At 45.8% G+C, this 27,448-nt stretch overlaps 3 protein-coding genes across 4 annotated transcripts; 1 reads left to right on the top strand and 2 right to left on the bottom strand.

Moving 5' to 3' along the window:
• Positions 1 to 1,958: 1,958 nt before the first annotated feature.
• Positions 1,959 to 12,938, bottom strand: Rnf187 (ring finger protein 187). Its single transcript, XM_090339996.1, has 5 exons — positions 12,887 to 12,938; positions 6,371 to 7,068; positions 5,004 to 5,096; positions 3,894 to 4,115; positions 1,959 to 3,082 (listed from the first exon to the last, which is right to left on the bottom strand). Exons 1-5 carry the CDS (start codon positions 12,936 to 12,938, stop codon positions 3,080 to 3,082), a joined length of 1,068 nt encoding a protein of 355 aa, XP_090196122.1. The 3' UTR covers positions 1,959 to 3,079.
• Positions 12,939 to 17,502: 4,564 nt separating this feature from the next.
• On the top strand, positions 17,503 to 24,951 carry LOC150057394 (H2B.U histone 2). Of its 2 annotated transcripts, XM_090340172.1 has the most exons (3): positions 17,503 to 17,578; positions 19,736 to 19,751; positions 24,270 to 24,951. In XM_090340172.1, exons 1-3 carry the CDS (start codon positions 17,503 to 17,505, stop codon positions 24,676 to 24,678), a joined length of 501 nt encoding a protein of 166 aa, XP_090196298.1. In that variant the 3' UTR covers positions 24,679 to 24,951. The 2 variants fall into 2 exon arrangements, with proteins under 2 accessions (XP_090196298.1, XP_090196297.1); XM_090340171.1 differs by lacking the exons at positions 19,736 to 19,751; positions 24,270 to 24,951 and having other exon boundaries at positions 17,503 to 17,883.
• Positions 23,513 to 24,317, bottom strand: H2bc26 (H2B clustered histone 26). The gene has a single exon (XM_090340170.1). The coding sequence runs from the start codon at positions 23,971 to 23,973 to the stop codon at positions 23,593 to 23,595; it is 381 nt and encodes a 126-aa protein (XP_090196296.1). The 5' UTR covers positions 23,974 to 24,317; the 3' UTR covers positions 23,513 to 23,592.
• Positions 24,952 to 27,448: the final 2,497 nt, after the last annotated feature.

A 27,448-nucleotide genomic window follows, 5' to 3' on the forward strand; every position in this document is an offset into this window, starting at 1 on the left:
AGGAATGTTTTGTATTGAGCAGAACCTCACCAGGTCCCAAAAGGAAACTGAGAACAAGTTTACCTGCAATTTTCAGATTGAGGGGAATTCCCAAAGAGACCACCATTTACCTTGTCTCTGTAGGCTCTTCATCTGTGGATTCAACCAAGCATAAGTCAAAAATATTTGGAGAAAAATTCATCTGTAATGAACCTATACAGGCTTTTCTCTTGTCATAATGCTCTAAACAATATATAACAGCAATTATACTGTACTAGATATTAGAAATCTAGAGATGATCTAATGTGAGTTGAAGATGTATACAGGTTACATGGAAATAACATGAAATTTTAAACATGTACTTGAGTGCCCAGAGTTTGATCTTGAAATTAGGTCCCTGTAGATACTAAGGGACTGCTGTATTCTTCATTAAATCTACTGGACTGGGCTCCAATCTTTTCCAGTATGCATACCATTTTACTATTCCAAAAACATTTAAGGCTCTTTTCACTAGCTCTATTCCCCAAGACTTGATAGGGTGCTACTGCAAAAAATCCAAACTAGTTCAGACTTAACGTGACCTAGAACTTGTTCCCTGACATAAAGAAGATCTAAGTTAGGACTGCTTCTACCACGTAGTCCTGTTTCCTCCTTGTTCTGTTATTCATTCCCCTCATTTCTTAAGTCCTTTTCTTCATCTCTCCTGCCATCTGGCAATCAGCCTATAGGATTTCATTTAGTTCGGAAGTGTCCTGTTAAAACACGGAATACTATGTATGCAGGTTTAAGTTTAGCCCTGTGTTTCTACATTATGTGGTACCCTGAAGTCCCATTATACAGTTGTGTCGGCTCAGTTTATCCCTGCCCCCCAGAGATGCGATGTGCAAGATGTCTGCCCCTGCATACAACCACTTCTAACAGTGGAACTACACAGAATGTACCACCTTGTTCACTTGAAGAGGAATTGCTGGATTCTTGGGTCACTGACTTTAAAAATCTGGCAAAACCCGCCAGGCAACGTGCACTTAACAGTGAGGCTAAAACAGGAGGATTTTCACATTTCTACCTTCCAGAGGTCATTCACTTCTGGAAGCACATAATTTTTTGTTTCTCGAAGATCTAATAAACTGGGGATTCTTGGTCTTTTGGCTTCTGCTTTAACTGAATGTCTGAATTGCTCCTCCTGCCCCTGTGATAGTATCAGGAAAAAAATTATGAGATCACAAGGATAAGGACTCATAAATAAAAGTAGTATCTTTATAGACGGGACCCCAGAGAGGTCCCTCACCCCTTTCTCATGAGAGGACACAGTAAGGGTCACCTGCAAACCAAGAAGCAGACGTCTCAGAGAATGTACATTCCTTACATCTGCCACTTGTAGAATGGGATATAGCTGACTTTTACCTTTAATCTCCAGCCCACACAATCCAGTGATTTCAGAGGTTATATTTTGTCAGAAATAAGGGCAATACTCAGTGGGAAGCAGAGGCTGCTTAGCTTACTGCCAGGTTCATCTTTGTTCATGCATGCCTTTCCTGGTTCTTATGGCCCCCAAAGGATCTGCAGCTCACCAATTCCAGGCTACAGGGAACTTCTCATCCTCCATATTCAGACACTTTAAAATACCTGACTGGGTTTCTCTTCTCCCACTGTCCCCAAATGATGCCTCATCACCATGGCTTGCCTGCAGTATAAAGCCTATTGGTGAATCATCTAGAGACCCTAGACTTCTGATGCCTCTTAAATCATTTTGGAGCCACCAACCCCACCTGAATCTTTGGCTGCAAATTCCCACTTACTCAGGCTGTGTTTAAAAGCGAGCCCAAACTGTCTACCTGACTATGAAGCAGCCCAGTGCTTAGTAAAGTCTCCTTTACCATACTTTAACAAATTATTACTGAAAAAAAAATTTTCTTTAACAACTACAGGGTAGTTGACACAAGGACAGAGACACAAAGGAAGGGCATGAAACAAATAGGTTGGAGCAAACCCACTTTATTTAGCACTAAGGCCCCAAACAACAGGGCTGGGGGACAGGTCAGACTCAGTCATCACACTCAAGGCCAGGGACTTCCTGGCAGAAAATAGTCACCCACTGAGGCTGTCATCCCTGAAAAAGAACACTTGAGGGTGAATCTAAACATGCCTGCATCTATGATCCCTGAACTCCTGTTTCTGACCACCTGTGCCGGACTTTTGTCCCATGGACTAGTTAATCTACATACACACAACAATGCTGGAGGCAACCACACTACTGCTACATCACAAATTTTGTGAAATTCACTTACTGGAGAAAATATGAAGCAAGGAGAAGCCAAAGATACAGCAAGGTGAAGCACCAGCGTAGCCTGGAAATATCCCTCTTGCACTGGGAAAGAGGGTCTCTTCTCCATGAGGTGAGAAAGAGCAGAGAATATTCCATGGACACTGGTGACACCCCAGGGGCATAAGCCAGGAAGAAAGGGGATAGGGGATTGAAGTGGACAGAGTTATGAGTATTTGGCACATCAAGACTCCAGGGGACAGAAAGACCCCCCCCTCAGGAGGGGTTGAGAATGTTTCACTTTCTCTTCCCAAAAAGGCCAGGTTAAAACTGCATCACAGGGCCCTGTGTATTTCACTTTTAACTGGTGTGCCCCACATTTCCCACCCAAGGAGGAATGTCCCACAAATAAGCCCTGGCCTGGACATTATAGGGAAGGTGTGTAGTTTGGTTCTTTTGACACGGGAGTGACTGCTAGGCCCTCAATGACGACAACATGGAGCCTCAGAGCAAGCCACACTGGGGAGGGAGTCCAGGACTAGCCTCTACCAGGAGAAATGGTACAGCCTAGAACACATTCACACCTCAGGGAGAATGGAAAACACACTTGGCTGAGACAGAGAGCTACGTGGATGACCAAAGGCAGGGGCACCTGTGATGCTTCATCCCGGCCTATGTGCTGTTGGTGCTGACGGAGATGAGGATCTGTCCAGTTTGGAGGGTGATGCTGGGCAGAGAGGGCCCAAGGGGTGTGGATGGGGCTGTTGCAGGCCAGCTGTAGAAGGCGGTCCTTTCTGACTGTGCTCCAATGGGGACCCGCCTACTGGTTCAGCATCATCACTGCAGGTGAGAGGAGAAAGACAGAAAGGAAAGACAAGAAGACAGAGAGACAAAAACAGAAAGGAGAGATGGAGACAGACATACAGAAATAGGGGAGAAAGGGAGACAAAGAGTCATAGAGACAAAGGCAGAGAAAGATACACAGAAATGGTGTGAGATGGAAACAAAAAGTGAGAAGAGATAGAGACAGAGAATAGGAAAGATAGAGACAGTGAGAAACAAGAGAGAGACAGAACTACTTCTGCGTAACCAACCCAGAACCCAGGTGATGTGACGTCTAACATGAACCCCAGGCCTGTCCTTCCATGCTCACAGCTTTATCACATATCACTACTGTGAAATGTTCAAAGCTGGCTAATGAGTGTTGGGATTGAATGATACCTCACATACAAGGGAGCTGCTGATGCCTGCACCACAGGCACAGGGGCAGAAAGCCCATAATGAGCTGCTGCACATCTTGGGCCAGGACTTGGGCAAAAGGAGAATTGACCCCAAGGTGGGGGGGTCACTGGTGGCTCCTGCCCTGAGTACTTAGGGTAACACAGGCCCCCACTCTCTCTCATTCAGGATACTAGTATCCCATCCCATGTGAAGGCCAGGAATACCCTCACCTTAGAACCCCCTTTACAATGTCTACCTTTACCCATTCATTTCTAAAATTCAGTCCCAGAGGCACAGCAGGCCCAAGGCAGGCTATGGTATGGGGCTTTGTCTTAAGCAAGCTCCCTACTCCCACTAGTGTTTGCATCCCGGCTCTGAGGAAGGTGGTGTGGAGTGGGCCACCTGCTCCACCCCACCTGGGGCCAGATACCTGCAGCAGCATGCTGAGGCCCAGGTTTCGGTGTTTCTTTTCCAGCTCTGATACAGCCTGAAGCAGACACCGGAATCGCTCCGCGGGGTCAGCATGCTCATCATCTGGAATACCCTCATCCTTCTCAGCCTCTTGCAGAAAGTGCTCCTCCTCCTCAGCAAAGAAAGCCCGCAGTTTCTTGTAATCAGTCAGGGCCTTCTTTCTGCGATCCATCACATGTCCCTGCAGGGGAGGAAACAGAAAAGATCAGTGTCCTTGGGCCTTGTAGACACCTTGGCCCACTGTCCCTACTACCACTGCCTGTCTGTAGGGGAAGAGAACCCTCTCTGTTTCCAAAGAGATGTGAATTTGCCATCCCCTGCCCAAATGCTGCCTGAGTATTTTAAAGCAAAGGTTGATAAAACAAAAATAGTAGGTTTAAAAAGAACTGATCATCACTGTTTCCTAAAGAAGGAATGAAATTCCTATGTGAAAGGTACCCTCTTTTATGGTCCCCTGGGGTTTCTAGGCTGGAGCTTAGCCCCAGAGTGGCAAGGGTAAGGTTGTGTGGCCTTTAAGAAGCCTGAACTACGTAGGAAAAGACAGTTCATTTGGTCACTGGGCAGATACCTCCAAAAGAATTAATGCTCACAAGATCATGGCTGTTTCTCAAGACAGTATACTGTTAGAAAAAAGAGCAACCCTGGTCCCTAGGTCTCTGTAGCTTCCCAATGTATTCCAAATATGCTTTTTATCACCATGAGGCCAGCCCTCACCAAAAGTCATACAGATGGAACCAATGGATCATGGACTTTCAGACACCAAAATTCCAAGGTAATATACAGTATTCAGTCTTGTATGTTTTTGTTACAGCAACATAAACTAATGTAGTCCTATTTGGTGCAACTCCCCCAATATAAACATACAGACCCTTGTCCACTTTTGGTTAGATTCTATTTGAGAAAAAGCCCACAAACACACTCCAGAAAAATATCCTGGAGTTCAAAGGCTCCTATTCTACTCAACCAGGCTAGCAAGTACCCAATTTTGCTGCCTGGCCTGTTTCCTGCACCTAGGTGATATTGGGACCACCACAAGCTCACACACACACACACACACACACACACTTGCCTTCCACACAGCAGCTGCTGACTCCGCCTGGCCATGCAGGTCCCGGGCATCATTCAAGTCCTTCCTCATGATTTCCACTGACCCTTTGTTCTCCTGGGAGAGAAGCTGGTTACTGGGGGGAAAGGTAGGAGGACAAAGGCAAGCAGAAGGCCTGAGGCCCCTAGATCAGCAGTTCGGTGACATCTCACCTGTCAATTCCAATAACAGTGTGTTCCATAAATAACCCCAAGGCAAACAGTCTGTTTCCCACTGCCACTGGTTAAAAAAAGGGAGGGGCAACAGGCAACATGGTGCAGAAGATTTTCTGTGCTTCACCTTCTCAGAAGAACTGGGAACAAAGAAAGTCAGCTCTCTATGCTAGTTTTGTAACTCCAGATTCTTACACTGGTCCCCTTTGGGGTGAACTCTGCCCATAAAAGGTCTACTCTTACTCCCCTACTTCTTGCTTGGGTGGGGATCCCTCCACCCAAGGGGGAGACACCTGAGGATGACAAACCTAACCACATCTGGAAGGGTGAAAACAAGTGTGATCACTTCCCCCACTTCCATCATCGTGATGTTCATCTGTAGGGCCCCAGACACACTCCTGGGTTCATTTCATTAGGCCAGTCTCAGAATGTGAACTTCACAAGGCCCTCAAACAGCCACTCCCTCCCTCTCCCTCAGCTAGGCAGATACCAGGAACCATTGTCCTGTTACCTAAGGACTTGGCTTCCATCCTCTCAGAAACAATGCTGAGTCCCTCTCCCACTTCCCAGGGGAGAGGCTCCAGACCCTAAGTCTCACTTTAACCACAATCTAGACATGTTTCTGCTCAACATCAGGTGCTACCCACAAAGGCCTAGAGAGCAGGGTACAGAAGATCCCAAAATGGGGCGGATTGGAGGAAGCTCCAAGGGTCAAAGGACACACAGTGGTCAAGTCCTCGGGAACAGGTCTGGGCTCCACCAGTGGAGGGGCGGAGCCTGCCATCGTGAAGTCATACCCCAGTGCCAGTAGAGGAGGGGTAGATCTAAGAGTGGGATGAAGCCTGTGAGGGCGGAGCTCCAGGCAGGCAACAGCAGGGGGCGGGGTCTACGAGGTGGGTGGGAGGTGAAGGTAAAGGTGACGGATGAGAAGAAGTACAGAGCATCCTCTGGAGAGACACAGCATCATAACAAGGTCGGGGCGAGGGATGGTGGCTGCGGGATTCTCGTGGACCCCACGATGGAGAAAGCATAAAGCCAATGCGGAGACGTGCGTGGGAAGGTGTAGGGTTACCGAGGGGACGTGGAAGGGATGTGTCCAATCAGGTGATTCGGGAAGATGATGGCCCTGGGCCCCGCGGGGACCCCAGGGTGAGCAGCACACAGGAACCGCTGGCGTACCTTGCCGCGTAGCGCCTTCCTCCAGCGCGGCTCCCACTCCGGAGGCTCCGGGCCTGAGGCCATGCGACAGGCGGCGCACAGCGGGTCCCCATCGGCGCGGCACAGCAGCTGCAGCGCGGCCTCACTGGCCGGGCCATCGCGCGCTGGGGCCGCGGCCGCCTCCTCCAGGGCTAGAAGGCGCCGGCTAAGCGGAGGGCGGCCCGGCTCCACCGCGCGCTGCCAGCAGTCGTCGGCGCACTCAGGGCATGGGAAAGGCCCGTCCTCCTCCGCCCAGAAGCGCACGACGCACGACCGACAGAAACGGTGGCCGCAGTCAGCGCGCACGGGCTCCCGGGGCGCGCGCTGGCACAGGGCGCAGGCGGCCTCGGCGGGACCGGCGGGGAGCGCCAGGGCTGCGAGCGGTGGGGCCGGTAACGGCGGAGGCGGGGAGGACGCCGGGGAGGCCGGCGAGCCGAGGGAGAGCGCAGGAGACTGCGAACTGCGTCCCAGGCCCAAGACCTGGACTACGTCGATTACGTCGACTTTGCCTACGCCGGAAACGCGTGAGCAGGGCGGGGTCCGGGCTTCCGATCGCCCTTCCGATCCAGTCCAGACAGCGGAGCTCTTCTCCACCAGTCCTGGAAGTCGTGCACTCCAAGCTAGGTCCTGGCAGCTCTGCCTTTCACTGCCCAAACGCTGGTTGGCATGTGTCTTCTTTACTGTGAAATCTTACAGAACTTTCACTTTTACGTTAACCAATCACAGACAAAAGGAAAATAGTAATTTAATTATTTGGAAATTCAATTTCTCAAGGTCTTTTGTTTGTAAGTTGCTAGGACCCGAGGGAAGGGTAGTCTCAGTTTTATCAGGTCTGTGTTGGGTGGGAAAACCTGCCCTGCAGCTCGCCTCTAACGCCTGGAGCATTTGGCCCTCTTGGGCCTTTTCTGCTTGTCCCTCCTTGCCTATCACTGTCATGCACAGACCCACCTTGCGTGCACTGCTCCTTCGAGGCGAGCTTTGCGAGATAAGACCAATGTGGACATCCCTTAAATGCACAAGTCGGCGTGTGCACCTGCCTGCCCCGCGTGGATGTGCTCTGTCCCGTGCGGACCCTCTGAGCGGCTCTTCCTGGCCTGCCTAGCCTGAGACCTCAGTGCGTCCACGGGGATATCTCTTCTGCGCCCTGGGGATCTGACCTCACACTCGGAAAACTAAGGCGGCTAAAAGTTGTCATTGATTCAGTAGCATAGTATGTCAGATGAATGAACTGTTTTTTTTTAATTTTGAAAACAAGCAAGCCCTCCATTTTGCAGCAAACCTGCATACTTGTAAAATTTTAGAAACTTCCTCAATAAACATCCAAAGTGGTCCAGACTTTTTGTTTTCTGTGGGGCTCGGTTTTTTAAAGATTTTTTTAATCTGGTATAGACTTTGGATATGCATGAAATGAGTAACTGAAAGTATGAATAGTTGAGTTCTATATAGCAATAATTCATTGTCTACAAGCCAAATGAAGTAATTTGTTGGCTAAACTAAGAATGTTATGGAGTAATCTGGTTTTGCAAAATTTAAAACTTGAGGCCGGGCGTGGTGACTCATGCCTGTAATCCTAGCTCCTTAGGAGACTGAGATCTGAGGCTCTCGGTTCAAAGGCAGTCCAAGCACTAAAAGACCATGAGACTCTTATCTCCTATTAACCTCTAGAAAACAGGAAGTGGCGCTGTGGCTCAAGGGGTAGGACGGTAGCCTTGAGCTGAAGAGATGAGGGAAAGCGCCCAGGCCCAGAGTCTAAGTCCCAGGACCGACATAAAAATAAAATAAAATTTGACAAAACTCCCGGGTGCGGTGGCTCGCACCTGAAATCCTAGCTACTCAGGAGGCTGATATCTGAAGATCATGGTTCAAAACCAATCTGGGCAATACAAAGCTATGAGACTCTTACCTCCAATTAATCACTAGAAAACGGGAAGTGGGGCTGTAGCTCAAGGAGCCTTGAGCCGAAGAGCTCAAGGACACCGCCCAGGCCAGTGTTCAAACCCTATGACCCACCCCACCCCCCCAAAAAATGACAAAACTCAGACTCCTAAAATCAAATGTGTAAAATTTTATGTGTTTTGCCAAGCAGCTTTCTCTCAAAAGGTGGCAGCAGTTTATTGATGTCTGTTTTACTACACAAGTAGCAAGTACAGGGGTTGCAATTTACAAGGTCACTAGTGAATGTTTTCTTAAAGGTCTCTGCTTGTTAAGTATATGTGAAACATTTACAGTTTTTTTAATTAGCTCTTCTAATTGACATAGCATTTAATTTTAAAAATACTAGCATATAAAATATAAATGTTAACAAAATTAAGTTACTGAAGATAAATTTTGAGCAGAGCTTGGCATCAGTGGCTCATGCCTGTAATCCTAGGACTTCAGGAAGCTGAGATCTCAGGATTACTTTTCAAAGCCAACCAAGGGAAAGAAAGTCTGTGATACTCTTAGCTGCAGCTGACCACCAAAAAGGCAGAAGCACAAACACTCCCTTGAACACAAACATTCAGGGATAGTGCCTAGGCCATGAGTTCACCACCTCTCCCCCCAACCTAGCTACGTAGACATACAGATGCCATGTGAATAACAAAAATAAGAACTCTAAGCCAACAATAGAAATTAGGAAAATCAGGGCTGGGAGTGTGGCCTACTAATAGAGGGCTTGCCTAGCATACATGAAGCCTGGATTGGATTCCTTGGTACCACATACACAGAAAAAGCCAGAAATGGTACTGTGGCTCAATGGTAGAATGCTAACCTTGAGCACAGAGAAGTATAGTGCCTAGGCCCTGAGTTCAAGCCCTAGGACTGGAAAAAGAAAGAAAGAGAGAAATCGAAAGAGAGGGAGGGAGAGAAGGACGAAGGAAAGAAAGAAAGAAAGAAAAAAGGAAGGAAGGAAAAGAAATTAGGAAAAGTCTACCCACAAACACACAGCCTTCACAAACATTGGAAAGATGCTTTCCTCATGAGATTTGTCAATTCACATGGGTGGGGGGATTAAAACCCATAATTGAGGGGCTAAGAGCATAGCCTAGTGGTAGAGTACTAGTATGCATGCTAGTATGCATGAAGCCCTGGGTTCCATATTCAGAAAAAGCTAGAAGTGGTGCTATGGCTCAAGTGGCCGGGAGCTAATTCTGAGCAAAATGTGTCCAAGGAAAGTGTCCAGGCCCTGAGTTCAAGCTCCAGCACTTCAACATAAATGAATAAATCAAGGGAGGAAAGAATCTCATTGAGAAAAATGCTTTGAGCAAAAAGGCTCAAGGACAGCAGCAAGGCCCTGAGTTCCAGCCTCATGACTAACCAAAAAAAAAACGGGGGGGGGGGAGATTAATCTTTTTGTCACTATTAAGCAGAATCCCACCCCCCCCTTCCAAAATTACAAAAACCTTGGTTTTGCAGAAACTACTGAGCATGTCTCCCTACTGACTAGTGCTAAGTGTTGAGCCATCTTCCTTCTGAAGGTAACAAATTAAATTGATTAGGAATTCAGTGGCAACAATGAAAAAGTCTGCATAAACAAATAGACTTAGTGGTGAATGTCTGTAATCCTCTCAGCTAAAAAGGAATCACAGACAGGATTATGGTTCAAGGCCAGAACTTAGGGGAAAATAAAAAACAATAAAACAGCCAGGTGCCAGTGGCCTATGCCTGTAAATCCTAGCTATTCAGGAGGTTGAGGTCTGAAGAATCTTGATTTAAAGCCAGTTCAGGAAGAAAAGTCTATGAGCCTTCATCTCCTTGGGCTGGGGGCAGGGAGTTTGGCCTAGTGGTAGAGTGCTTGCCTAGCATGCGTAAAGACCAGGGTTCAATCCCTCTGTACTAAATACATAGAAAAAGCTGGAAATGGTGCTGTGGCTCAAGTGGCAGAGCTCTGGCCTTGAGAAAGCCCAAGGACAGTGCTTAGGCCCTGAGTTCTAGGCCTAGGACTGGCAAAAAAGAAAAAAGAAAAAGAAAGAAAGAAAGAAAGAAAGAAAGAAAGAAAGAAAGAAAGAAAGTTGGTCTGGAGGTGTAGCTCAAATGGTAGGTCCACTTCTCTGATGTTCTGGAAAAGATGTTTTTAGAGACCAATGATCTGTACACATGTAGTCTGTTTTCATGGCTCTTTGTAGAATATGTGCACAGAAATAGCAATGTTAGGATCCTGAGGTAGAATTTTCAGCCTCTGAATTGCAAAAGATTACTGAGTGAATACTTGCAGGCCCAAACGAAGAGTTAGTACTTTCTATAGAACTGATCTTCAAGTCCCTGAAAATGAACCTAGTCAGGTGTTACTATCAAAACTCACATATTATAGCTGTCATCTACCGCAAAGCTAGTGGGACATTAAGTATATACCACTCAGCTGCATGGACTCCCAAATCAGTGACTCTCACTCTCTCTCTCTCTCTCTCTCTCTCTCTGTGTGTGTGTGTGTGTGTGTGTGTGTGCCAGTCCTGAGGTTTGAACTCAGGACCTGAGTGCTGAGCTTCTCTCCCTACTCCCCAATGCTAGCACTCTAAACACTATGCCATAGCTACACTGCCAGCTTTCTGGAGATTAATTGGAGATGAATCTTAGAGTTTCCTGCCCAGGCTAGCTTCAAACCTCGATCCTTAGATCTCAATTTCCTGATTAGCTAGTGTTACAGACATGAGCTACCTATAACCAGCTCAAAGTCAGTAACTTTTAAGTTATGTACAAGCAAATGATGACAAAGGGTTTATTCAGATTTTCCCTTGGTTTCAAAATAAAAAATAAAACACAAATGGATTGATTTGCATCCATTCCTGTTCACATTGTCATGCCTAAATAAAAAAAATATTTCTAGGAAAACAAAAAATTCATGCTTTAACTTGTGCCAAGACCATTTGGTTGTGGGTGACAGCTTTGCCTTGGGAATGGGTGTCCCTGGAGGTGAGAATCACCTGAGTCCTGTGCACTCATGTCTTCTCAGGCATGATCCCCCCCACCCCCCCTTGTGCTTTCTTCTCAGACCAAGATCTTCTGGGTTGGTTCACAATCCAGGCAATTGTCTACCACTAGCCTTCTCACCTTACTGAAAAATAGCTCCTCTTTTCTAAATATCTGGGCCCAAATCCAGGTTGGGTGTCAGGTTAGCTACAGTAATCGTTACCAGTGACTGCTGAAAGATAATAAAACCAAGCAAAAAGGCTTGATAATTCAGTGGGTCTGACTCCTGTCTGTGTCTGAGATCAGCACAGATCTGGGATTCCAGGCAAAGTTCAATTGCAAAAATCTACACTACAGTCAGAAGCTGTCTTAATTCCTCTCTATGCTAATAACACAATGCCACAGATATGGCAAATTACAAGGGGAAGTGGTTCATTTTGGCTCATGGCACCTAATGAAAAGAAGCTGCATCTGGTGATGGCTTCTTGCATCAGAGTTCCAGGGCAAGACAGAGTACCAAATGGTCAGAGAAACACCTTAAGTTGGCTTGGCAGGTCCAAAATGGAGGGGCTGGATCTTTCTGGTGAGACTCTGCACTGTGCCAAGTCATCACACTGTGAAGCAGAATGATGCCTGAGAGAGCTGAGTTTTATAGCAGAGCCATTCCAGCTAACCTACTAATCCATCAGTTCATGAATGCATTAATCCAGTCCTTTGGCCTGGATCCTGTCCCAGAGCACGTCTCCCCTCCCCCATCCAAAACCCAGTAATATATGACTTGGGGAATTGTTTCCAACACTCGAAAATGTAGGAGAAAGCACATTTCAAACTGTAGGCTTATGATCGTTCTCTGGCGTTCCTTGTTATGTTAGTGCTTTTGGACCTTCTCCATTTTGGACACCCGGGTGAATCCTTACACAAAGCAGGGACAGGGAAGCTCTTGCTTGATGGGTGGATGGGGGACCCTCAGACACAGCTAAGCAGATCAGCTCTTGGCGTCATAGGCTTTGCCAGCTGCCTTGGCGGGGGTCAGCTAGCGCCCCTCCTGCTCCCGTTCCCAGTCACCCCCTCCTTCTTCCCACCCCACCCCCCATCCGCACATCCCTCCTCCCCTCTCCCGCTCCTCCGGGCGTGGCCCCCCAGCCCCTGGGCCTGGGCCGGTGCTTCTGGTCCCTGCGCCTCCTTTCCCAAACGCTGGGCGCCTCTCCCCAGAACCTGCACCTCCAACACAGGCCAGAGCCCTGTGATGTGCGCATGGCCTGGTCTCACAGCCTAGCCAGAGATTGCCTGAAGCCACTACGTTCACTCTGAAAACCGTTTAATGGCTGTGTTTAGAGAGAGAAAAAAAAGCACATACCACCCAAGGAGCGGGGAGGTTATTAGCTTGGAACATTTAGTTAAAACCTCCCACGGGACGGGGGGGGGGGGGCTTCCCCGGGTCCCAGAGCTACAAGGACGTGGTTCGCTCCCCTGACGAGCCCCGAGCCCATCACAGCTTTGTGTCCCACACCAGCCCTGCGCCCCCCGCCCCCCGCAATCAGTTCAGCTTCGCTGCCCTCCCTGCAGCCGCTGGGCGGGCAATGGCGGGCTGGTGCCTTTGCTGCTGCTTACCTAACGGTTTCGCCCTCTTATTTCCCAGAGAGCCTATGATCATGTCTTTCATTTCGACCTGTGGCTGGAATTTTCATTTACTGGAATCGCCTCCTAAGCTGCTTCAGCAAGCAAGGGTGAACGATGATTCGGGCCTGCTACTTCAGCTTGGGCAGAAACACTAGCAGGTCTTCCCGAGGGGTGTGTGTGTGTGTGTGTGTCCTTGGCTGGCCACCCTTCAGAACGCAGAGCCATTAATAAAGGGGTACACGCCGAGTGGGAAGGTTTCAGGGGAGTGGGAGTGGAAGTTTTTGTCCACAGGATGCCAGGGGGGAAGCTGCAGAAAACAAAGGATACCAAGCCCTCCATTCCCCATCTTTGTAATGTGGCAAATCTTCAGAGAAGACTCCTGTGCCCTAGAAAACCCCACAGCAAAACCCTAGCCCTAGTCTTCTTCCTACAGCTCAAAATTCCCAATTGGTCAAACATCCTTCAAAAGCCTTTCTGCTGGGTGCAGAATGCAGGCAGGCCCCTCCCTCCTTCCAGAGTCAGGATGGCATTCAACTTTGTTGTTACAACAGGCTACTGGGGCTGGGGCTGGGGGTGGAATAAACTCATGTTATCTGGCAAAGCAATGTTTTGTCAATATTAACAGATTGTGTGGATTTTTAAAAGAACTTGGCTTCTTGGCTGGAGTGAGATAGCCCACATCTTGGTAGAAAGGAATGTGTCATGCTCATTCAAGGAAGCACTAAAAAAATTCAGGCTGTTGAGTTCATTCCATGCATGCATACATCACTTTATGTAAGGCTTCTACCACTGGGCACTGGTGGGGAAGGAGGATGGTTTTTGTTTTTGTTTTGCTGTTTTAAAAAGAGAATTTAATCACTTGAAGATTTTTTTGTTGGTGGTGGTGGTATTTTTTTTTTCTGCTCCCGGGGTTTGAACTCAGGGCCTACATGCTGTCCTTGAGCTTCTTTGTGCTCAAAGCTAGCCACAACACCACTTCCAGATTTTTCTCAGCAATTTATTGGAGATAAGAGTCTCATGGAACCCTGGAGAGATGGCTCACACCTGTAATCCTAGCTACCCAGGAGGCTGAGATCTGAGGATTCCGGTTCAAAGCCAGTCCAGGCATTAAAGTCCTGAGACTCTGATTTCCAATTAACCACCAGAAAATCGGACATAGCACTGTGGCTCAAGGAATAGGGAGGTAGCCTTGACCCGAAGAGCTCAGGGACAGTGCCCAGGCCCAGAGTTCAAATCCCACAACCAACAACAATAAAAAGTCTCATGGACTTTTCTAGCTGGGCTAGCTTTGGGCCATCCTCAGATCCCAGTCTCCAGAGTAGCTAGGATTATAGTCATGAACCACAGTCACACAGCTATTTGAACTTTTTTTTTTTGACAGTCTTAGGGCTTGAACTCAGGGCCTGGGCACTGTCCTTGAAGTTTCCCAAGGCTAGCACCACTTCTAGCTTTTTCTGTGTGTGTGATATCAAGGAATCGAACCCAGGGCTTCTTGCATGCTAGGGCAGCACTCTACCAGTAGGCCATACTTCTGACCCCATTGAACCTTTTTAAAGTCACTCCCAAACACAACCATTGGCCCAGTGTATCTAAGCTGGAGGTTACGGTTTCTGGGCTTGCTTTTTCCTCTCCTCCTCCTACTCTCTCCTTATCTCCTCCCTTCCTTCTCTCCTCCCCTCCATCCTCTTTCCCTCAGGTTTTTCTTTTCTTTCTCACAAAGGAAACTTCCTTTCCTCAGTCTATCCAACATAATAGCTTTGATATTCCAAGTAACAAATGGTGAGCTGGGTACAGCCCTTACCTGACTTATGTGAGCCCAGCACTACAAGAAAACAAATATACATCAGAGAGGCTGCAAAAGGTTCTTGGTCATAACAGAAATTGTATTTGAGAGTAAACTAAGAGTATTCAAAGAGACGGAGGTGAGTGGAAGTTTTGAGACACTCAAATGAGGAAGACTATATCAGGTTTTTTAAAACAATGATGACTACGCATTGAAGCTGAACCGATAGCAGCTGACTGGGCGGATGTCTTTTAAAGGATGAGAGGTGGGGGAACAGAAAGAATGCTAGGGATTGAGCCAGGATCTCCTAAACACTGCCAATTTACTCATTTATTCATGCCGTAAAGAAGGGAAGCTTTCAGACATGAAGGCAGGAGATAGAAAAACAGCTAAATGTCTTAAGAACTGATTGGAGCAGCAGTGAGGCATAGCAAAGTATTTATGGTGTCGATTGAGAGAGTTGTCTTTTGAGATGGTTAAGAAAATATAAAAAGCCTCTTCTGTCTTTGAACAGATGCTCAGAGAAGTGCTTATAGGAAGGACAGTCTGTAACAAAAGGGAAGGAATGAAAAGTAATGAGGACCCCTGAGACAGTGAGGGTGTTGGGAAACCTTTTGTTCTGGGAGGCATGGGAGGGTGGATGGCTTGGAGGGGAGAAAGGAATCAGGAACAGAGAGGAAATGGTTTCCATTATATCCTTTAATTTAGCATTATGATGTCAATGGGAGAGTTCAGTTGTATCTAATATTGTTTCATTTAATATTGTTCCTCGTTGAATAGCCTTAAACATATTTAATGAGTTCATTATGTTCTATCATAAAAGTGAGCCATGGCTTCTTTTCCTAATACTCCAATACTGGATGGTTAGACCTAGTTGTCTCTGATTTTTCTTATTGCAAACACAGTCTTGGTTTGCAACCTCATTATTTCCTAGTATGCTGACATTCAACAGTGAGATTTCTGGATCAAAGAATATAATGTAAAGACTACTGATGTGTACTGCCAACTTGTTTCTTCTTCCATGCAGTGCACAAAAGTGGCAATACACATGCCAGCACTCAGTATTATTTTTATATTTATCATTTTAATGGCTTAAAACTGATGTCTTTGTTTAAACATGCATCTTAAAAACATCCATGTGTTTTCATGTCTCACTTTTCATATTCTTAGACTACTTTGGAAACTGTTTTTTTATTATTCATGTTAAGAGTTTTATGTATTAGTAATACTCTTTTGTCTCCTTTATTAAATAATTTTACTTTAATCTCTCTTTCTATCTCTCTCCCTCTCTCTCTGTTGGTTTTCATTTTTATAGAGTTTTTTTTTGGCATATGATTTCTTTTGTTTTAAAAACCTTTGAAGCTTCTTCCTCTTTCTGGAAACTAAAGTCCTTAACCCCCACCCCGCAGTTTACTAATTTTACACAGTATTTGTCTATTTATGATCAGCTATATCTATATTACATACCTATGGATATTAAAAGAGTAACATAAAATGCTGAATTAGACCTCAGCTAGCAGTGTAGTTGAATGCAAAGGACATTGCCTATTTCACAGGCTTATATGTTTTCCAAACGTTGACTTGGCATCTGTTTCACCCTACAGACAGGTTCTGGCAGGGGAAAGAAAGGCTAGGCTGTTTATTTATGTGATTTAGCTGGAAGGAGGTCTCTGGGGCAGCTCAGCAGCTGGTAGCTGAGAGATAAGGAGCTAATAGGAATTAAGCACTAGATATAAGGACCCTGTCAGGTGCTTCGCCCATTCTGTCAGGTGCTTCACCTACATCAACTTACAGCAACTCTATCAAGTAGGTATGAATAGCCTCATTTTTACAGATGAAGAAAAATCAGTAAATTACTGGACCAAAGGGCAGATAAGTAGCCTCAAGATTGGGATGTCTTAAATTGTTAAATGTACCAGAGTCTTTTCTACATGAAAATTCCGATTCAGTCCATATGCATTTAGGTCTAACAGTCTGTTTTTCTACTCAGCTCTCCAGGGGATGCTCAAATAACTGAGACATGTAAATGAACAGCCTGCTGTTTCTATTTTGGAAATTATTGTAATAGGGAAGGCAGAATTCTGCCCTGGATGTCTTAAGACTGCGTTCCATGGGTAATCGCAGTAACAGCAATAAAGGTACCGACAGTAACAGTTAAAATCTCCGGAGACAATAGGAAACATGAAATTGTATACATCGCGCGTTCTGCATTATGGCTATCAATTGAAACAGTTTCGTGACAATTTTTTTTAATGAAGTGTGGTATATTTTCAGTATTTCCTAGCGAACCATCGCATTTTACTCTTAAATTTTGGTAGAAATATCTCATTTGGAGCAGGGGAGGGGATGTGGGAGAGGCGGCAGGAAATAAATGCTGAAGGCAGTTAGAAGCTGCCAGTTCCTACCTCTCTAGGGAAAAGAGCATCAAGCTTCCTCTTCCTACCTAACAAGAAAATGAGCCAGAGAATTTGCTTCATAATCAAAGTCCAAGACGCGGGCTAGAAGCCAGATGTCATTCCCCTTTGAGCCAAGTCCAGACTTGAGACAAACATCAAGATTGTCCCTCGGGTGAAAACAAAGGGTTTCAACAAAGATGCGCTGTCCGATTGCTGGGCCGCGGCCGATGCGCTTTCGGATTGGTTAAACCACGGTCCAATCACAAGGAGCGGCCCGCATCTCCTATTTACATACATTTTCCCTGGGACCGGGAACGGGGCGTCCAATCAAACGCCACAGATTTCAAGACCTCATTTGAATATAAAGCTGACAAATAGCCCTTCCTTGGCGGTGTTGCAGTTCGTGTAGGTGCTGTCTCCGTCTCAAAATGCCGGAGCCCTCCCGCTCTGCTCCAGCCCCCAAGAAAGGGTCCAAAAAGGCCATCACCAAAGCGCAAAAAAAGGATGGTAAGAAGCGCAAGCGCGGCCGCAAGGAGAGCTACTCCATCTACGTTTACAAGGTGCTGAAGCAGGTGCACCCCGACACCGGCATCTCGTCCAAGGCCATGGGCATCATGAACTCCTTCGTCAACGACATCTTCGAGCGCATCGCCAGCGAGGCGTCTCGCCTGGCGCACTACAACAAGCGCTCGACCATCACGTCCCGCGAGGTGCAGACGGCCGTGCGCCTTCTGCTGCCCGGGGAGCTGGCCAAGCACGCGGTGTCCGAGGGCACCAAGGCCGTCACCAAGTACACCAGCTCCAAGTGAGGCGCGTCCCGGACGCCCCCAAACCAAAGGCTCTTTTAAGAGCCACCTCCAAGCTCAGAAAGGAGCCTGCAACCTGGTGTGGTTAGGATCTGGGATTCAGACGGGGCCATTGGGGTGGGTACAATACGCGAGGTGGGGGGCGGGGGGCGTTCGGGAAATAAAATTAGGTCCCTAGGTTACAATGGCACCTGCTGACAGTGTGAGAAAAACGCTTGCTGGGTCGATCGCACTACAGCCAGAGGAACGAGGAGGCAGCAATGCAGAAGGTGGTGCCTCCGAGTGGCCTCTGCCTCCTCGGTGTGGTAGGAGACTTGGGTCACCAGTAGGGTTTTGTGCCATTCTCCCCAGCTCCTTCCTTGTCTCTTCGTGGGTGAAGCCCTGGTTGTTGCTCTGCTTCGGTTGGTGCCTGAAACCAGCCCTCTCGGGGTCCTTCCTTACCGCCCCTTTCCACAATTAGACTTTGTGAGCTTACCAGAGTTAACACTTCAACAGCGTTTCCCTTACACAGCTTCTATTATGCTAAACATTCCATTTGGAAGGCCAAATGGAGGCATGGTTCGGGTGGTGGAGCACCAGCTGAAAACAAACTGGTGCACAGACTTCATCTCCATCTTACTCAACTAAATTCTTCCCAGCTAAAAGATTCTGGTATTCATCCACATACGTATTTCCATCCTCGTAAATGAAGATTCCTTTTCATTTTTTTACTCCGTGTGTGTGTGTGTGTGTGTGTGTGTGTGTGTGTGTGTGTTTCCACGAGTATATATGTATCAAAAACATACATATGAACATAAATTAATATAGGCCTAAAATGATTTAAAAAACCATCTTAATAAAGTAAATTAGTACCTTTGAAAAATCTAAGCCTGAGTTCCATATCTAGACATTTTTTTTAAACTTGATTTTAAAGCCATTTTGCAGGCCACATAAGATTACCGGATTTTTATTTTGTTGTAAATTTTCTGGCAAGATTTTTTTTTTCTTGTTATACTCCTGGGACTTGAACTCGGAGCTAGAGCCACGACAGCATTGCCAGCTTTTTGGTAGTTAATTGAGGATATGAACCTCACAGACTTTCCTGCCCAGGCTGACTATGAACCAATCCTCAGATCTCATGTCAGCTTCCTGAATATATAGGATTACAGCTGAGCCACCAACGTCTGGCTTCTTTTGCATTTCTTTCTTTTCCCACTCTTTTAAAAATTTGTATTATTATTTTTTATTGTCAGGGTAATGTATAGAAGGGTTACAGTTACATTCGACAGATAATAGGTGCATTACTTCTCACACACTGATACGCCCTTCTCATGTTTTTGTCCCCATTTCTCTTCCCCACCCCCTCCTAATCATCTTGGTTCCCCCCCTTTCCTATTTCAAATAAACATATACACAATATATCAAGTAACAAAGTCAGATACATTAACAATATGAGATTGACCAAAGGACTAAAAAGAGAAGAGAAATAACAGTACATTAAGAACAACAATCACACAAGACAAAGCTCTTGTTTCCACATCCTAGAGATCCTCTCATTTAGTCTCATCCTATATGACCTTCTGTACCTAGGTTTTGAGCTATTGTGATCCTGTGCTAGGAGAGTTCTAGATGTGTACTAATTATTAGAAATGAGGGAAACCATTGAGCCTATGTTCCTTTGGGTCTGGCTTACTTCACTTAATATGATTTTTTCCAAGTCTTTCCATTTCTTTTTCTTTTTTTTTTTTTCCAGTCCTGAGCTGGAGCTCAGGGCTTGAACAATGTCCTTGGACTTTCTCAAGGCTAGAGCTCTACTACTTGAGCCGCAGCACCACTTCTGGCTTTTTTCTATGTATGTGGTACCAAGGAATCGAACCCAGGTCTTTGTGTATGCTAGGCAAGCACTCTACCACTAGGCCAAATTCCTGGCCCCCTGACTTAAATAATTTTGTAAGGTATCATTTTTGGTATATAGTAAGGGTTTTTAGAACAGAAATGTTTTGATATGTATGTACACGAAGAGACTGATAGTCAAATTTCCTGGGTTTATGTGAATTCAGCAAACATACATTTTTGAAGCTATCTTATATAGATGGTTCTGAAACTGGTTACCTACACATGTTCTAGTTGTTTAACATGACATTAATAAAAATAGTTGAGGCTGGGAATGCGGCCTAGTGGTAGAGTGCTTGCGTAGCATGCCTGAAGTCCTGGGTTAAATTCCTCAGTACCACATATGCAGAAAAAGCCAGAATTGGTGTGGTGGCTCAGGTGATAGAGTGCTAGCCTTGAGCACAAAGAAGCCCTGAATTCAAGCCCTAGGACTGGCAGAAAAAAAAAGAATCTTCATATAAAAATGTTTTCTTTGACAGTTTAGTATGCTGGCCGCTAAATTTATTGAATTATGTTTCTGACATTTAGTACATGGCAGTTATTAATCTTTTTTCTTTGATAAAAATTGGCTAGCTGCTGGTGGCTCACACCTATAAATCCTAGTTAGTTAGGAGGCTAGGAACTGAGGATTGTAGTTCAAAGTCAACCTGGGCAGGAAAGTCCATGACATTCTTATCTCCAGTTATCCACCAGAAAACCAGAAGTGATGCTGTGATTCAAATTGGTAGAGTGCTAACCTTGAGCAAAAGAGCTCAGGGACAGCACCTGGGGTCTGACCACTGAGGGGAGAGAGAGGGAGGGAAGAGACAGATAGACAGAGACAGAGAGAGACAGAGACAGAGAGACAGAGAGACAGAGAGAGACAGAGAGACAGAGGAAAAATAAAGATTGTAAAAAGTTGTACTGAAAACACAGGGCAGATTACATTTATTTCTATTCAAACTCTCCTAAGAGAGTGCCTTTTACTATTAACATCTTCAGAAGCAAGGATTTCTAATGGATTTCCTCTGTATCCTTTAACGTATGAGGAAAATCTGGTCTATTTCCAGTGTTCCTGGCACCAAATTTAAGTGAATCATTGAAAAATAACATATTTTATAATTTTATGATTCTCTTTTGCTTCCTTCATAAATGTCTAAAAACTTTTGAAGAATACTCCTATGTTATTAGCTAATCAACATGCTGTGGTAATTAGTCTAGTCTACATAATATGCTTAGAAATAGCTTTATGAACAAAAGTGTATCCTGACTTGTCTATTAAGGGAAAAAAAGGAAAGCATTCAATATTCAATTAATTTGACATAAAGATATTACTCAAGTGTTCCTGATTGAAGTATGTTAGTAGAGTACTATAAGAGTTTGATAATGTACCCACTACCTGATGAATGTAACTGTAACCCCTCTATACATCACCTCGGCAATAAAATACAACAAAAAAATCAAGAGTTTGACAATTAAAAAGAAACTATTACTATTATCTTTCCCAAAATTTGGGGTGCTTACTACAGTGAAAACTACTAATTTTAAAGTGTTTTTCTGTATAAGTTTGTACAAACATGCACACAGTCAATTCTGTGCAATGTTTGTATCCTATTTGATCGCTTTCATGGCTACGTCAATAATCTGGCACTCTCCTCTCTGAATGTTTTAAATGTTGTCCTGCCCCCTCCTACACAGCTCATTTCCAGGGGATGAGTGTGGAATCCAAAAGCACGTGCTTTAAGATAGCAAGAGGCTGAGAGCCAGCTTCAATATTTCTATCATCTGGCATCTGTTGTTGTTGTTATTATTATTATTATTATTATTATTTTGCCAGTCCTGGGCCTTGAATTCAGGGCCTGATCACTGTCCTTAGTCTTTCTTAAGGCTAGAGCTCTACCACCTGAATTAAGCACCACTTCTGGCTTTTTTTCTATGTATGTGATACTGAGGAATGGAATCCCTGGTCTTGGTGCATGCTAGGCAAACACTCTACCACTAGGCCAAACTCAGGCCCGGGCACCTGCTTTATAGTAGAGAAGACTAGACTCTATAGTTGTGTATACAAATCTTATTTCTGGAGAGTATTTAAGACTGTTGACAGATCCCACTTGCATTTGATGATGGATCATTGTTTAACTTCTGGATCATAACTAGGAAAGCAATGAATTGAAAACAAAAATAGCTGATAAAATTCCTATTCCCGTGTAGCATTTTTTTTAAAGATAGCAAAAGAAATAGGACGTGGTATCAATTTTGCTGGCATTGGAACCATAACAAGATTCTGTCTGTGACCCTGTGTGCTGCAGGCACGAAATAATCAAGGCAGTGGAGGGGAGAGGGCTGGGAATGCTGCTCCGTGGTGAAACAAAAGGGCTAGCATACCTGACACTCTGGGTTCAATACCCAGGAAGCCCTTATGCTTTTCCCTCCTATTTCATTGACTCAATTTTACTATTTTATTTGAAAATCAATACGAATTTGTTTTGAACAATCTTGGTATTTTAATTTAATTTTATTTTTTTATCCCTCAAAGCCTTGCCTAGCACATCTAAATTTGAATGGATAGTTTTACTATTAAGAGTAATTGGTTAAAATATAATTTCCATACACATAACTGCTTAGGATGATATTGAGGCAGAAGGAAAACCAAAAAAATCAGTTCAGAGAAAATAATCCTCTCAAGTATCTATTGAAGGTTTCATGTAAGAACTGATCATGGGATCAAATTGACATGCCAATTGGCATGTTTAATTCCTATGTAAAGCAGTGCATGCTTGCAATCTAAGATTGAAGTATTTTAGATGACATCCTTGAATCGTGAAGTTTTCCAAAATTCTTTCGAGTGGAGGATGCAGGCACCCGGGAGCTGTGATAAAACCATTGTCAGAAGGATGTTTGCTGGTGACGTTTCCTCCCCAGCCCCACCCTTCCGGACCAATTCAGGCACCGGATGGAATGCCCTGGAAAAGCGATTAGGGAAAAAAAAAAGGAAAAGTTGCCTTTACAGAATGTTTTTATTCCTCGCGGGAGACAATGGCAATGATCTTATTATTCCCACAACCACTCGCAGCATTCCATCAACAAAACCTAAACCATGAAAAAAGTAGAGCATGTCCTTTCCACAGCCAAGACTTCAGCCAGGGAGCTTTCCTGAACAAAATGGCACTCTCCAAATAAATGCCACGAATGTGAAAAGTGGAGCTGCGTTACTATACACACACACACACACACACACACACACACACACACACACACAATGGGAAGAGACAACCACACTTCCTGATAAAAATCATTTTCTCTTGACTGAGGCCCCCTCCCCCATCTCGTGGTGGTGGGCTGCCCGCCGCGGGGGGCGTGGATGTCACTCTCCGAGCCCGCCAGGCAAGCCTCCTCCCGGAATGCTCACTGCTGGGGGACGGGGCTAAAGAAGACAGTCCCACCCAGACCAGGAATCGAGGCGAGGAGATGCAGAGTCCGGCGCCAGGGCAGCGCCACAACACCCCAGGTTCCCTCAGGCCCCAGGTCTCGCTCCCCTTTGTCCTCCCCCACCGAGAGCAGGGAGGGAGGAGGCACGATTATTTCCGGGGAGTGACTTAGGAACCAGCCCCCTACACTGGAGGCTTTCCCCGGCCCAGAGCAGTTTCCTCCACCCCCCAGTGCCCCATCCCGCCTGGCCGTGATCACTGATTCGAGCGTCTCTTTCCAACCAACCGCTCAGACTCGACCGCACCCAGCCATGGGGAACCACCGGGGCTCACGGCCACACATGAGGGACCGGTCACCGTGTTCAAAACCCTTTATCGAGTGTATGGGTGGCTCTTAAAAGAGCCTTTGGTTTGGGGGCGTCCGGGACGCGCCTCACTTGGAGCTGGTGTACTTGGTGACGGCCTTGGTGCCCTCGGACACGGCGTGCTTGGCCAGCTCCCCGGGCAGCAGCAGGCGCACGGCCGTCTGCACCTCGCGGGACGTGATGGTCGAGCGCTTGTTGTAGTGCGCCAGGCGAGACGCCTCGCTGGCGATGCGCTCGAAGATGTCGTTGACGAAGGAGTTCATGATGCCCATGGCCTTGGACGAGATGCCGGTGTCGGGGTGCACCTGCTTCAGCACCTTGTACACGTAGATGGAGTAGCTCTCCTTGCGGCCGCGCTTGCGCTTCTTACCATCCTTTTTTTGCGCTTTGGTGACGGCCTTCTTGGACCCTTTCTTGGGGGCCGGAGCTGATTTGGAGGGATCAGGCATGTTGGTAGATGTCTGAAAGTCTACGTGCAGCGGCTGGACTGACTCTACTTATATGCTCTGTATTCAAATGAAGGATCCTACAGTGTTCATCTATTATTGGATAAAAATATCACGTTATGTCATCCCCGGGAAAGACATATGCAAATTAGGAGATGCCTGATTCCTCCTGTGATTGGTTTCTGACTCCATCCAATCAAATGGCGCCGTCTAGCCTACCTCTGGATCACATATAAGGACTCGCTGGAGCTGGAAGTTCCGTTATCCTCCGCGTTACTGTCGGTTTGCTCTGAATCCAGTGCCTGTGTGTTGAAAATGTCTGGCCGTGGCAAGCAGGGAGGTAAGGCGCGCGCTAAGGCCAAGTCACGCTCGTCTCGTGCGGGCCTCCAATTCCCCGTGGGTCGCGTTCATCGGCTGCTCCGCAAGGGCAATTACTCTGAGCGCGTAGGTGCCGGAGCGCCGGTCTACCTGGCTGCAGTGCTCGAGTATCTGACCGCCGAGATCCTGGAACTGGCGGGTAACGCGGCGCGAGACAACAAGAAGACGCGCATCATCCCGCGCCACCTGCAGCTGGCCATCCGGAACGACGAGGAGCTCAACAAGCTGCTGGGCCGCGTGACCATCGCGCAGGGCGGCGTCCTGCCCAACATCCAGGCTGTGTTGCTGCCCAAGAAGACGGAGAGCCACCACAAGGCCAAGGGCAAGTGAGGTCCTGCCGCTCCCCGCGGGCCCTTTGACGGGCACCAAAGGCTCTTTTAAGAGCCACCCACTGCCTCAAGGAAAAGAGCCACACTGAGCGGGCGGCCTGTTGACACTGGCCAGGGTCCAGGCCCCTCTGACCCTTCTGCAATGTAAGGTTCAGACCAGCCGGGAGGACTGCAAAACCATGCCCAGAGGCGTGCTTGGAGAGGCTGCGGGGCTGGGGAGCGGCCGCCCGGCCGGAGGACACTTCCGAGTCTCAGCCCGCCCAGCCCCCCCCCCCCCGACCCCACTGCCCCTTATACGTCCAACTGGCCTTGCCTTGGACTGCAGAGAGCGAGTGTGGACGGTTCGCCAGCTAGAATTCGCAGGGTGCTGCTGATGGGTAGATCTTGGGTTTTCCCTTTAAAATGTGGAGCGCTTTGAGCGATCAAAACCGCCGTCTTTATTACAATCTAGTCGTAATGCGAACTTTGGTGTTTCATTTGTAAGACAAATTCATAAACGTAGTGCGAAAAAAAAAATTGTACGGGGGTTTCCAAGGGTTTTTTTTTTTTTTTTTTAAGTGTTTGCTCGAGCTATTTTCAACGTTTAAACAAAATGGTTGCGTTTTCGGAGTATCTTAACGTCCAGAGATTGGGAGAGACATAGCCCTGAAATGTAGTTGTTTGGAAATTTTGAGTTGGTCGACCGAGGACCTTACGTTCTTCAGGAGAATTTTTACCTAGGTAGGTAGGGATAAAGCTAGATAGGGAACTTAGCACGTTTAAATTTAAATTTTCATTTTAGCGAACTTATAAACAGCACGTGCATATTTGCTAGAACCAGAAAAGTAATTGAAAGTAAATTTTGAGGAAGATGATTGGCCTCTACAGTCTTACAATGGAGATTGGAGAACTCCAGACAAAATTAACAGAAATGGTCCTGCTAATAGTATCCACCTCATATGGTTGAGAGTATTAAACATATTATTTGATGTTCCTTTCAAATAGAGCCATAAAATTAGACCTCACCCAGTTAATCTTCTGTTTTTCAGATACTGTTTTCAGGAATTCATTTGACCATAAATACAGGTCAGCAAGACAATTCAGGAATATTACATAATATATTATATAATTTCCTATATAATATACATTATGCTAAAATTGGGTCTACTCAAACCAGGACTCCATAGACACCATCTGGAACTAACCACAAGTCTTCTATTTTAGAAAATATCCCAGTGCTACAGAACTAGTCACATCAAAATATAAAAATGGGTAGAAAACTGCTTTAACACTGTGGGTCTCAACCACACTATTTGCTATATGTAAGTATAGAGATGTATATATACACACACACACATAAAATGTGCAACATACAAGTGGGCACCTCTTCAGTGAAACAAAACTGCAAGAGCTGATCTTCAGACTCTCCCTTAGGTTTTTAGTGAGGGTTTCAATCCTATGTTAAATGATGTATACAGTTACCGCTCTGTATAGGCTGTCATAGCTTCCTGAACCCTTCAATAATTTGAAGCATTTTTCTCAGGCTGGGTATAGATGTTTCAGATATCACCATTTATAAAGGAAAATCTAATGCACTGTGAGGCATGTCAATTTTTGCAGTTTTCACCTTCAAAGCTAAGCTGTCTACACAGCTACAAGCCACAGGGGATATTTGCTTTTTAAATTAGGATTTATCACATAGATGCATATTTTAATTAAGATTTATCACTGATGCACTGGTCTTGCATAGCCAGTGGTTATCATGTTATAGAACATAGTGAAAATGTTCCCATTTACAGAAAGTTCCACTTGGGGAACTCTGGTGTAAAGCTTGTTGGATTGTCAGTTTCAGAAATGCAGTAAAGTACAAACAGCTAATCATCTTTAAAAGCCAATGTTTATTGGGTTTCTGGATAAGGAGCAAAGCAACACATCTCAGCCAATCCACTCCTAGGTATATGCAACCCAAATACTCATCAGCTGGTGATTGGCTTATAGATTGTGTTCTAAAAATCAATGAAATGTTGTTTCATGGTACAATGTTAAATGAACCATAATACTAAGTGAAGTAAGCCAGACCCCAGATTACCTATTATGCAATTCCATTTTTATGGAATACCCAGAATAGGCAATTTAGAGACAAAGCAGGTTAATTATTGTTCAGAACTGGAAGAGGGGAAAATGACAGGCACAGGTTTTTCTCTTGGGATGGAACTAACCAGAAGTGATAGTTATACAATACTGCATATGTGCTTAATGCACATATCATGTGAAATTCATCTCAATTATTTTTAAAATCTAGACCTGGCAAGTGAATGTGGACAAATAAGAATCAAGAAGTCAGAGTGAAAATGAAAATACAGACCAACAAAGCTAGAGGGGGTGGGGATAGACTTGAAGTCTGGAAGGAAAACAATCTATTTCAGTGCTTCCTAGGACACCACTGGCCTACCTGTGGTAGGAAGTGGAGCAAAAGTCTCACTCACTCTGGGCAGCTATCCCAGCTCAAAATGCTCAGGCCATGGCAGTTTGTCTCCACAGGGCTCAGCCCACATGTATGTTCCTGGTGTGTGCTTGCGTTGGGACCTCCATCACTCTTCACAAGATGTGAAGAGGTGAGATGTTTATTGAACACCAGAATTCCCGAAAAATAAAGTTGGTACAGCTTTAGAAATACCCTCTCAGGGGCCAGGAGTATGGCCTAGTGGTAGAGTGCTTGCCTAGCACTCTACATGAAGCCCTAGGTTTGATTCCTCAGGACTATATTCATTGAAAAAGTCAGAAGTGGTGCT

This window comes from Megascapheus bottae, chromosome 10 (genome assembly GCF_031878675.1).
Source record: "Megascapheus bottae isolate mThoBot1 chromosome 10, mThoBot2.hap1, whole genome shotgun sequence".
Taxonomy (NCBI): domain Eukaryota; kingdom Metazoa; phylum Chordata; class Mammalia; order Rodentia; family Geomyidae; genus Megascapheus; species Megascapheus bottae.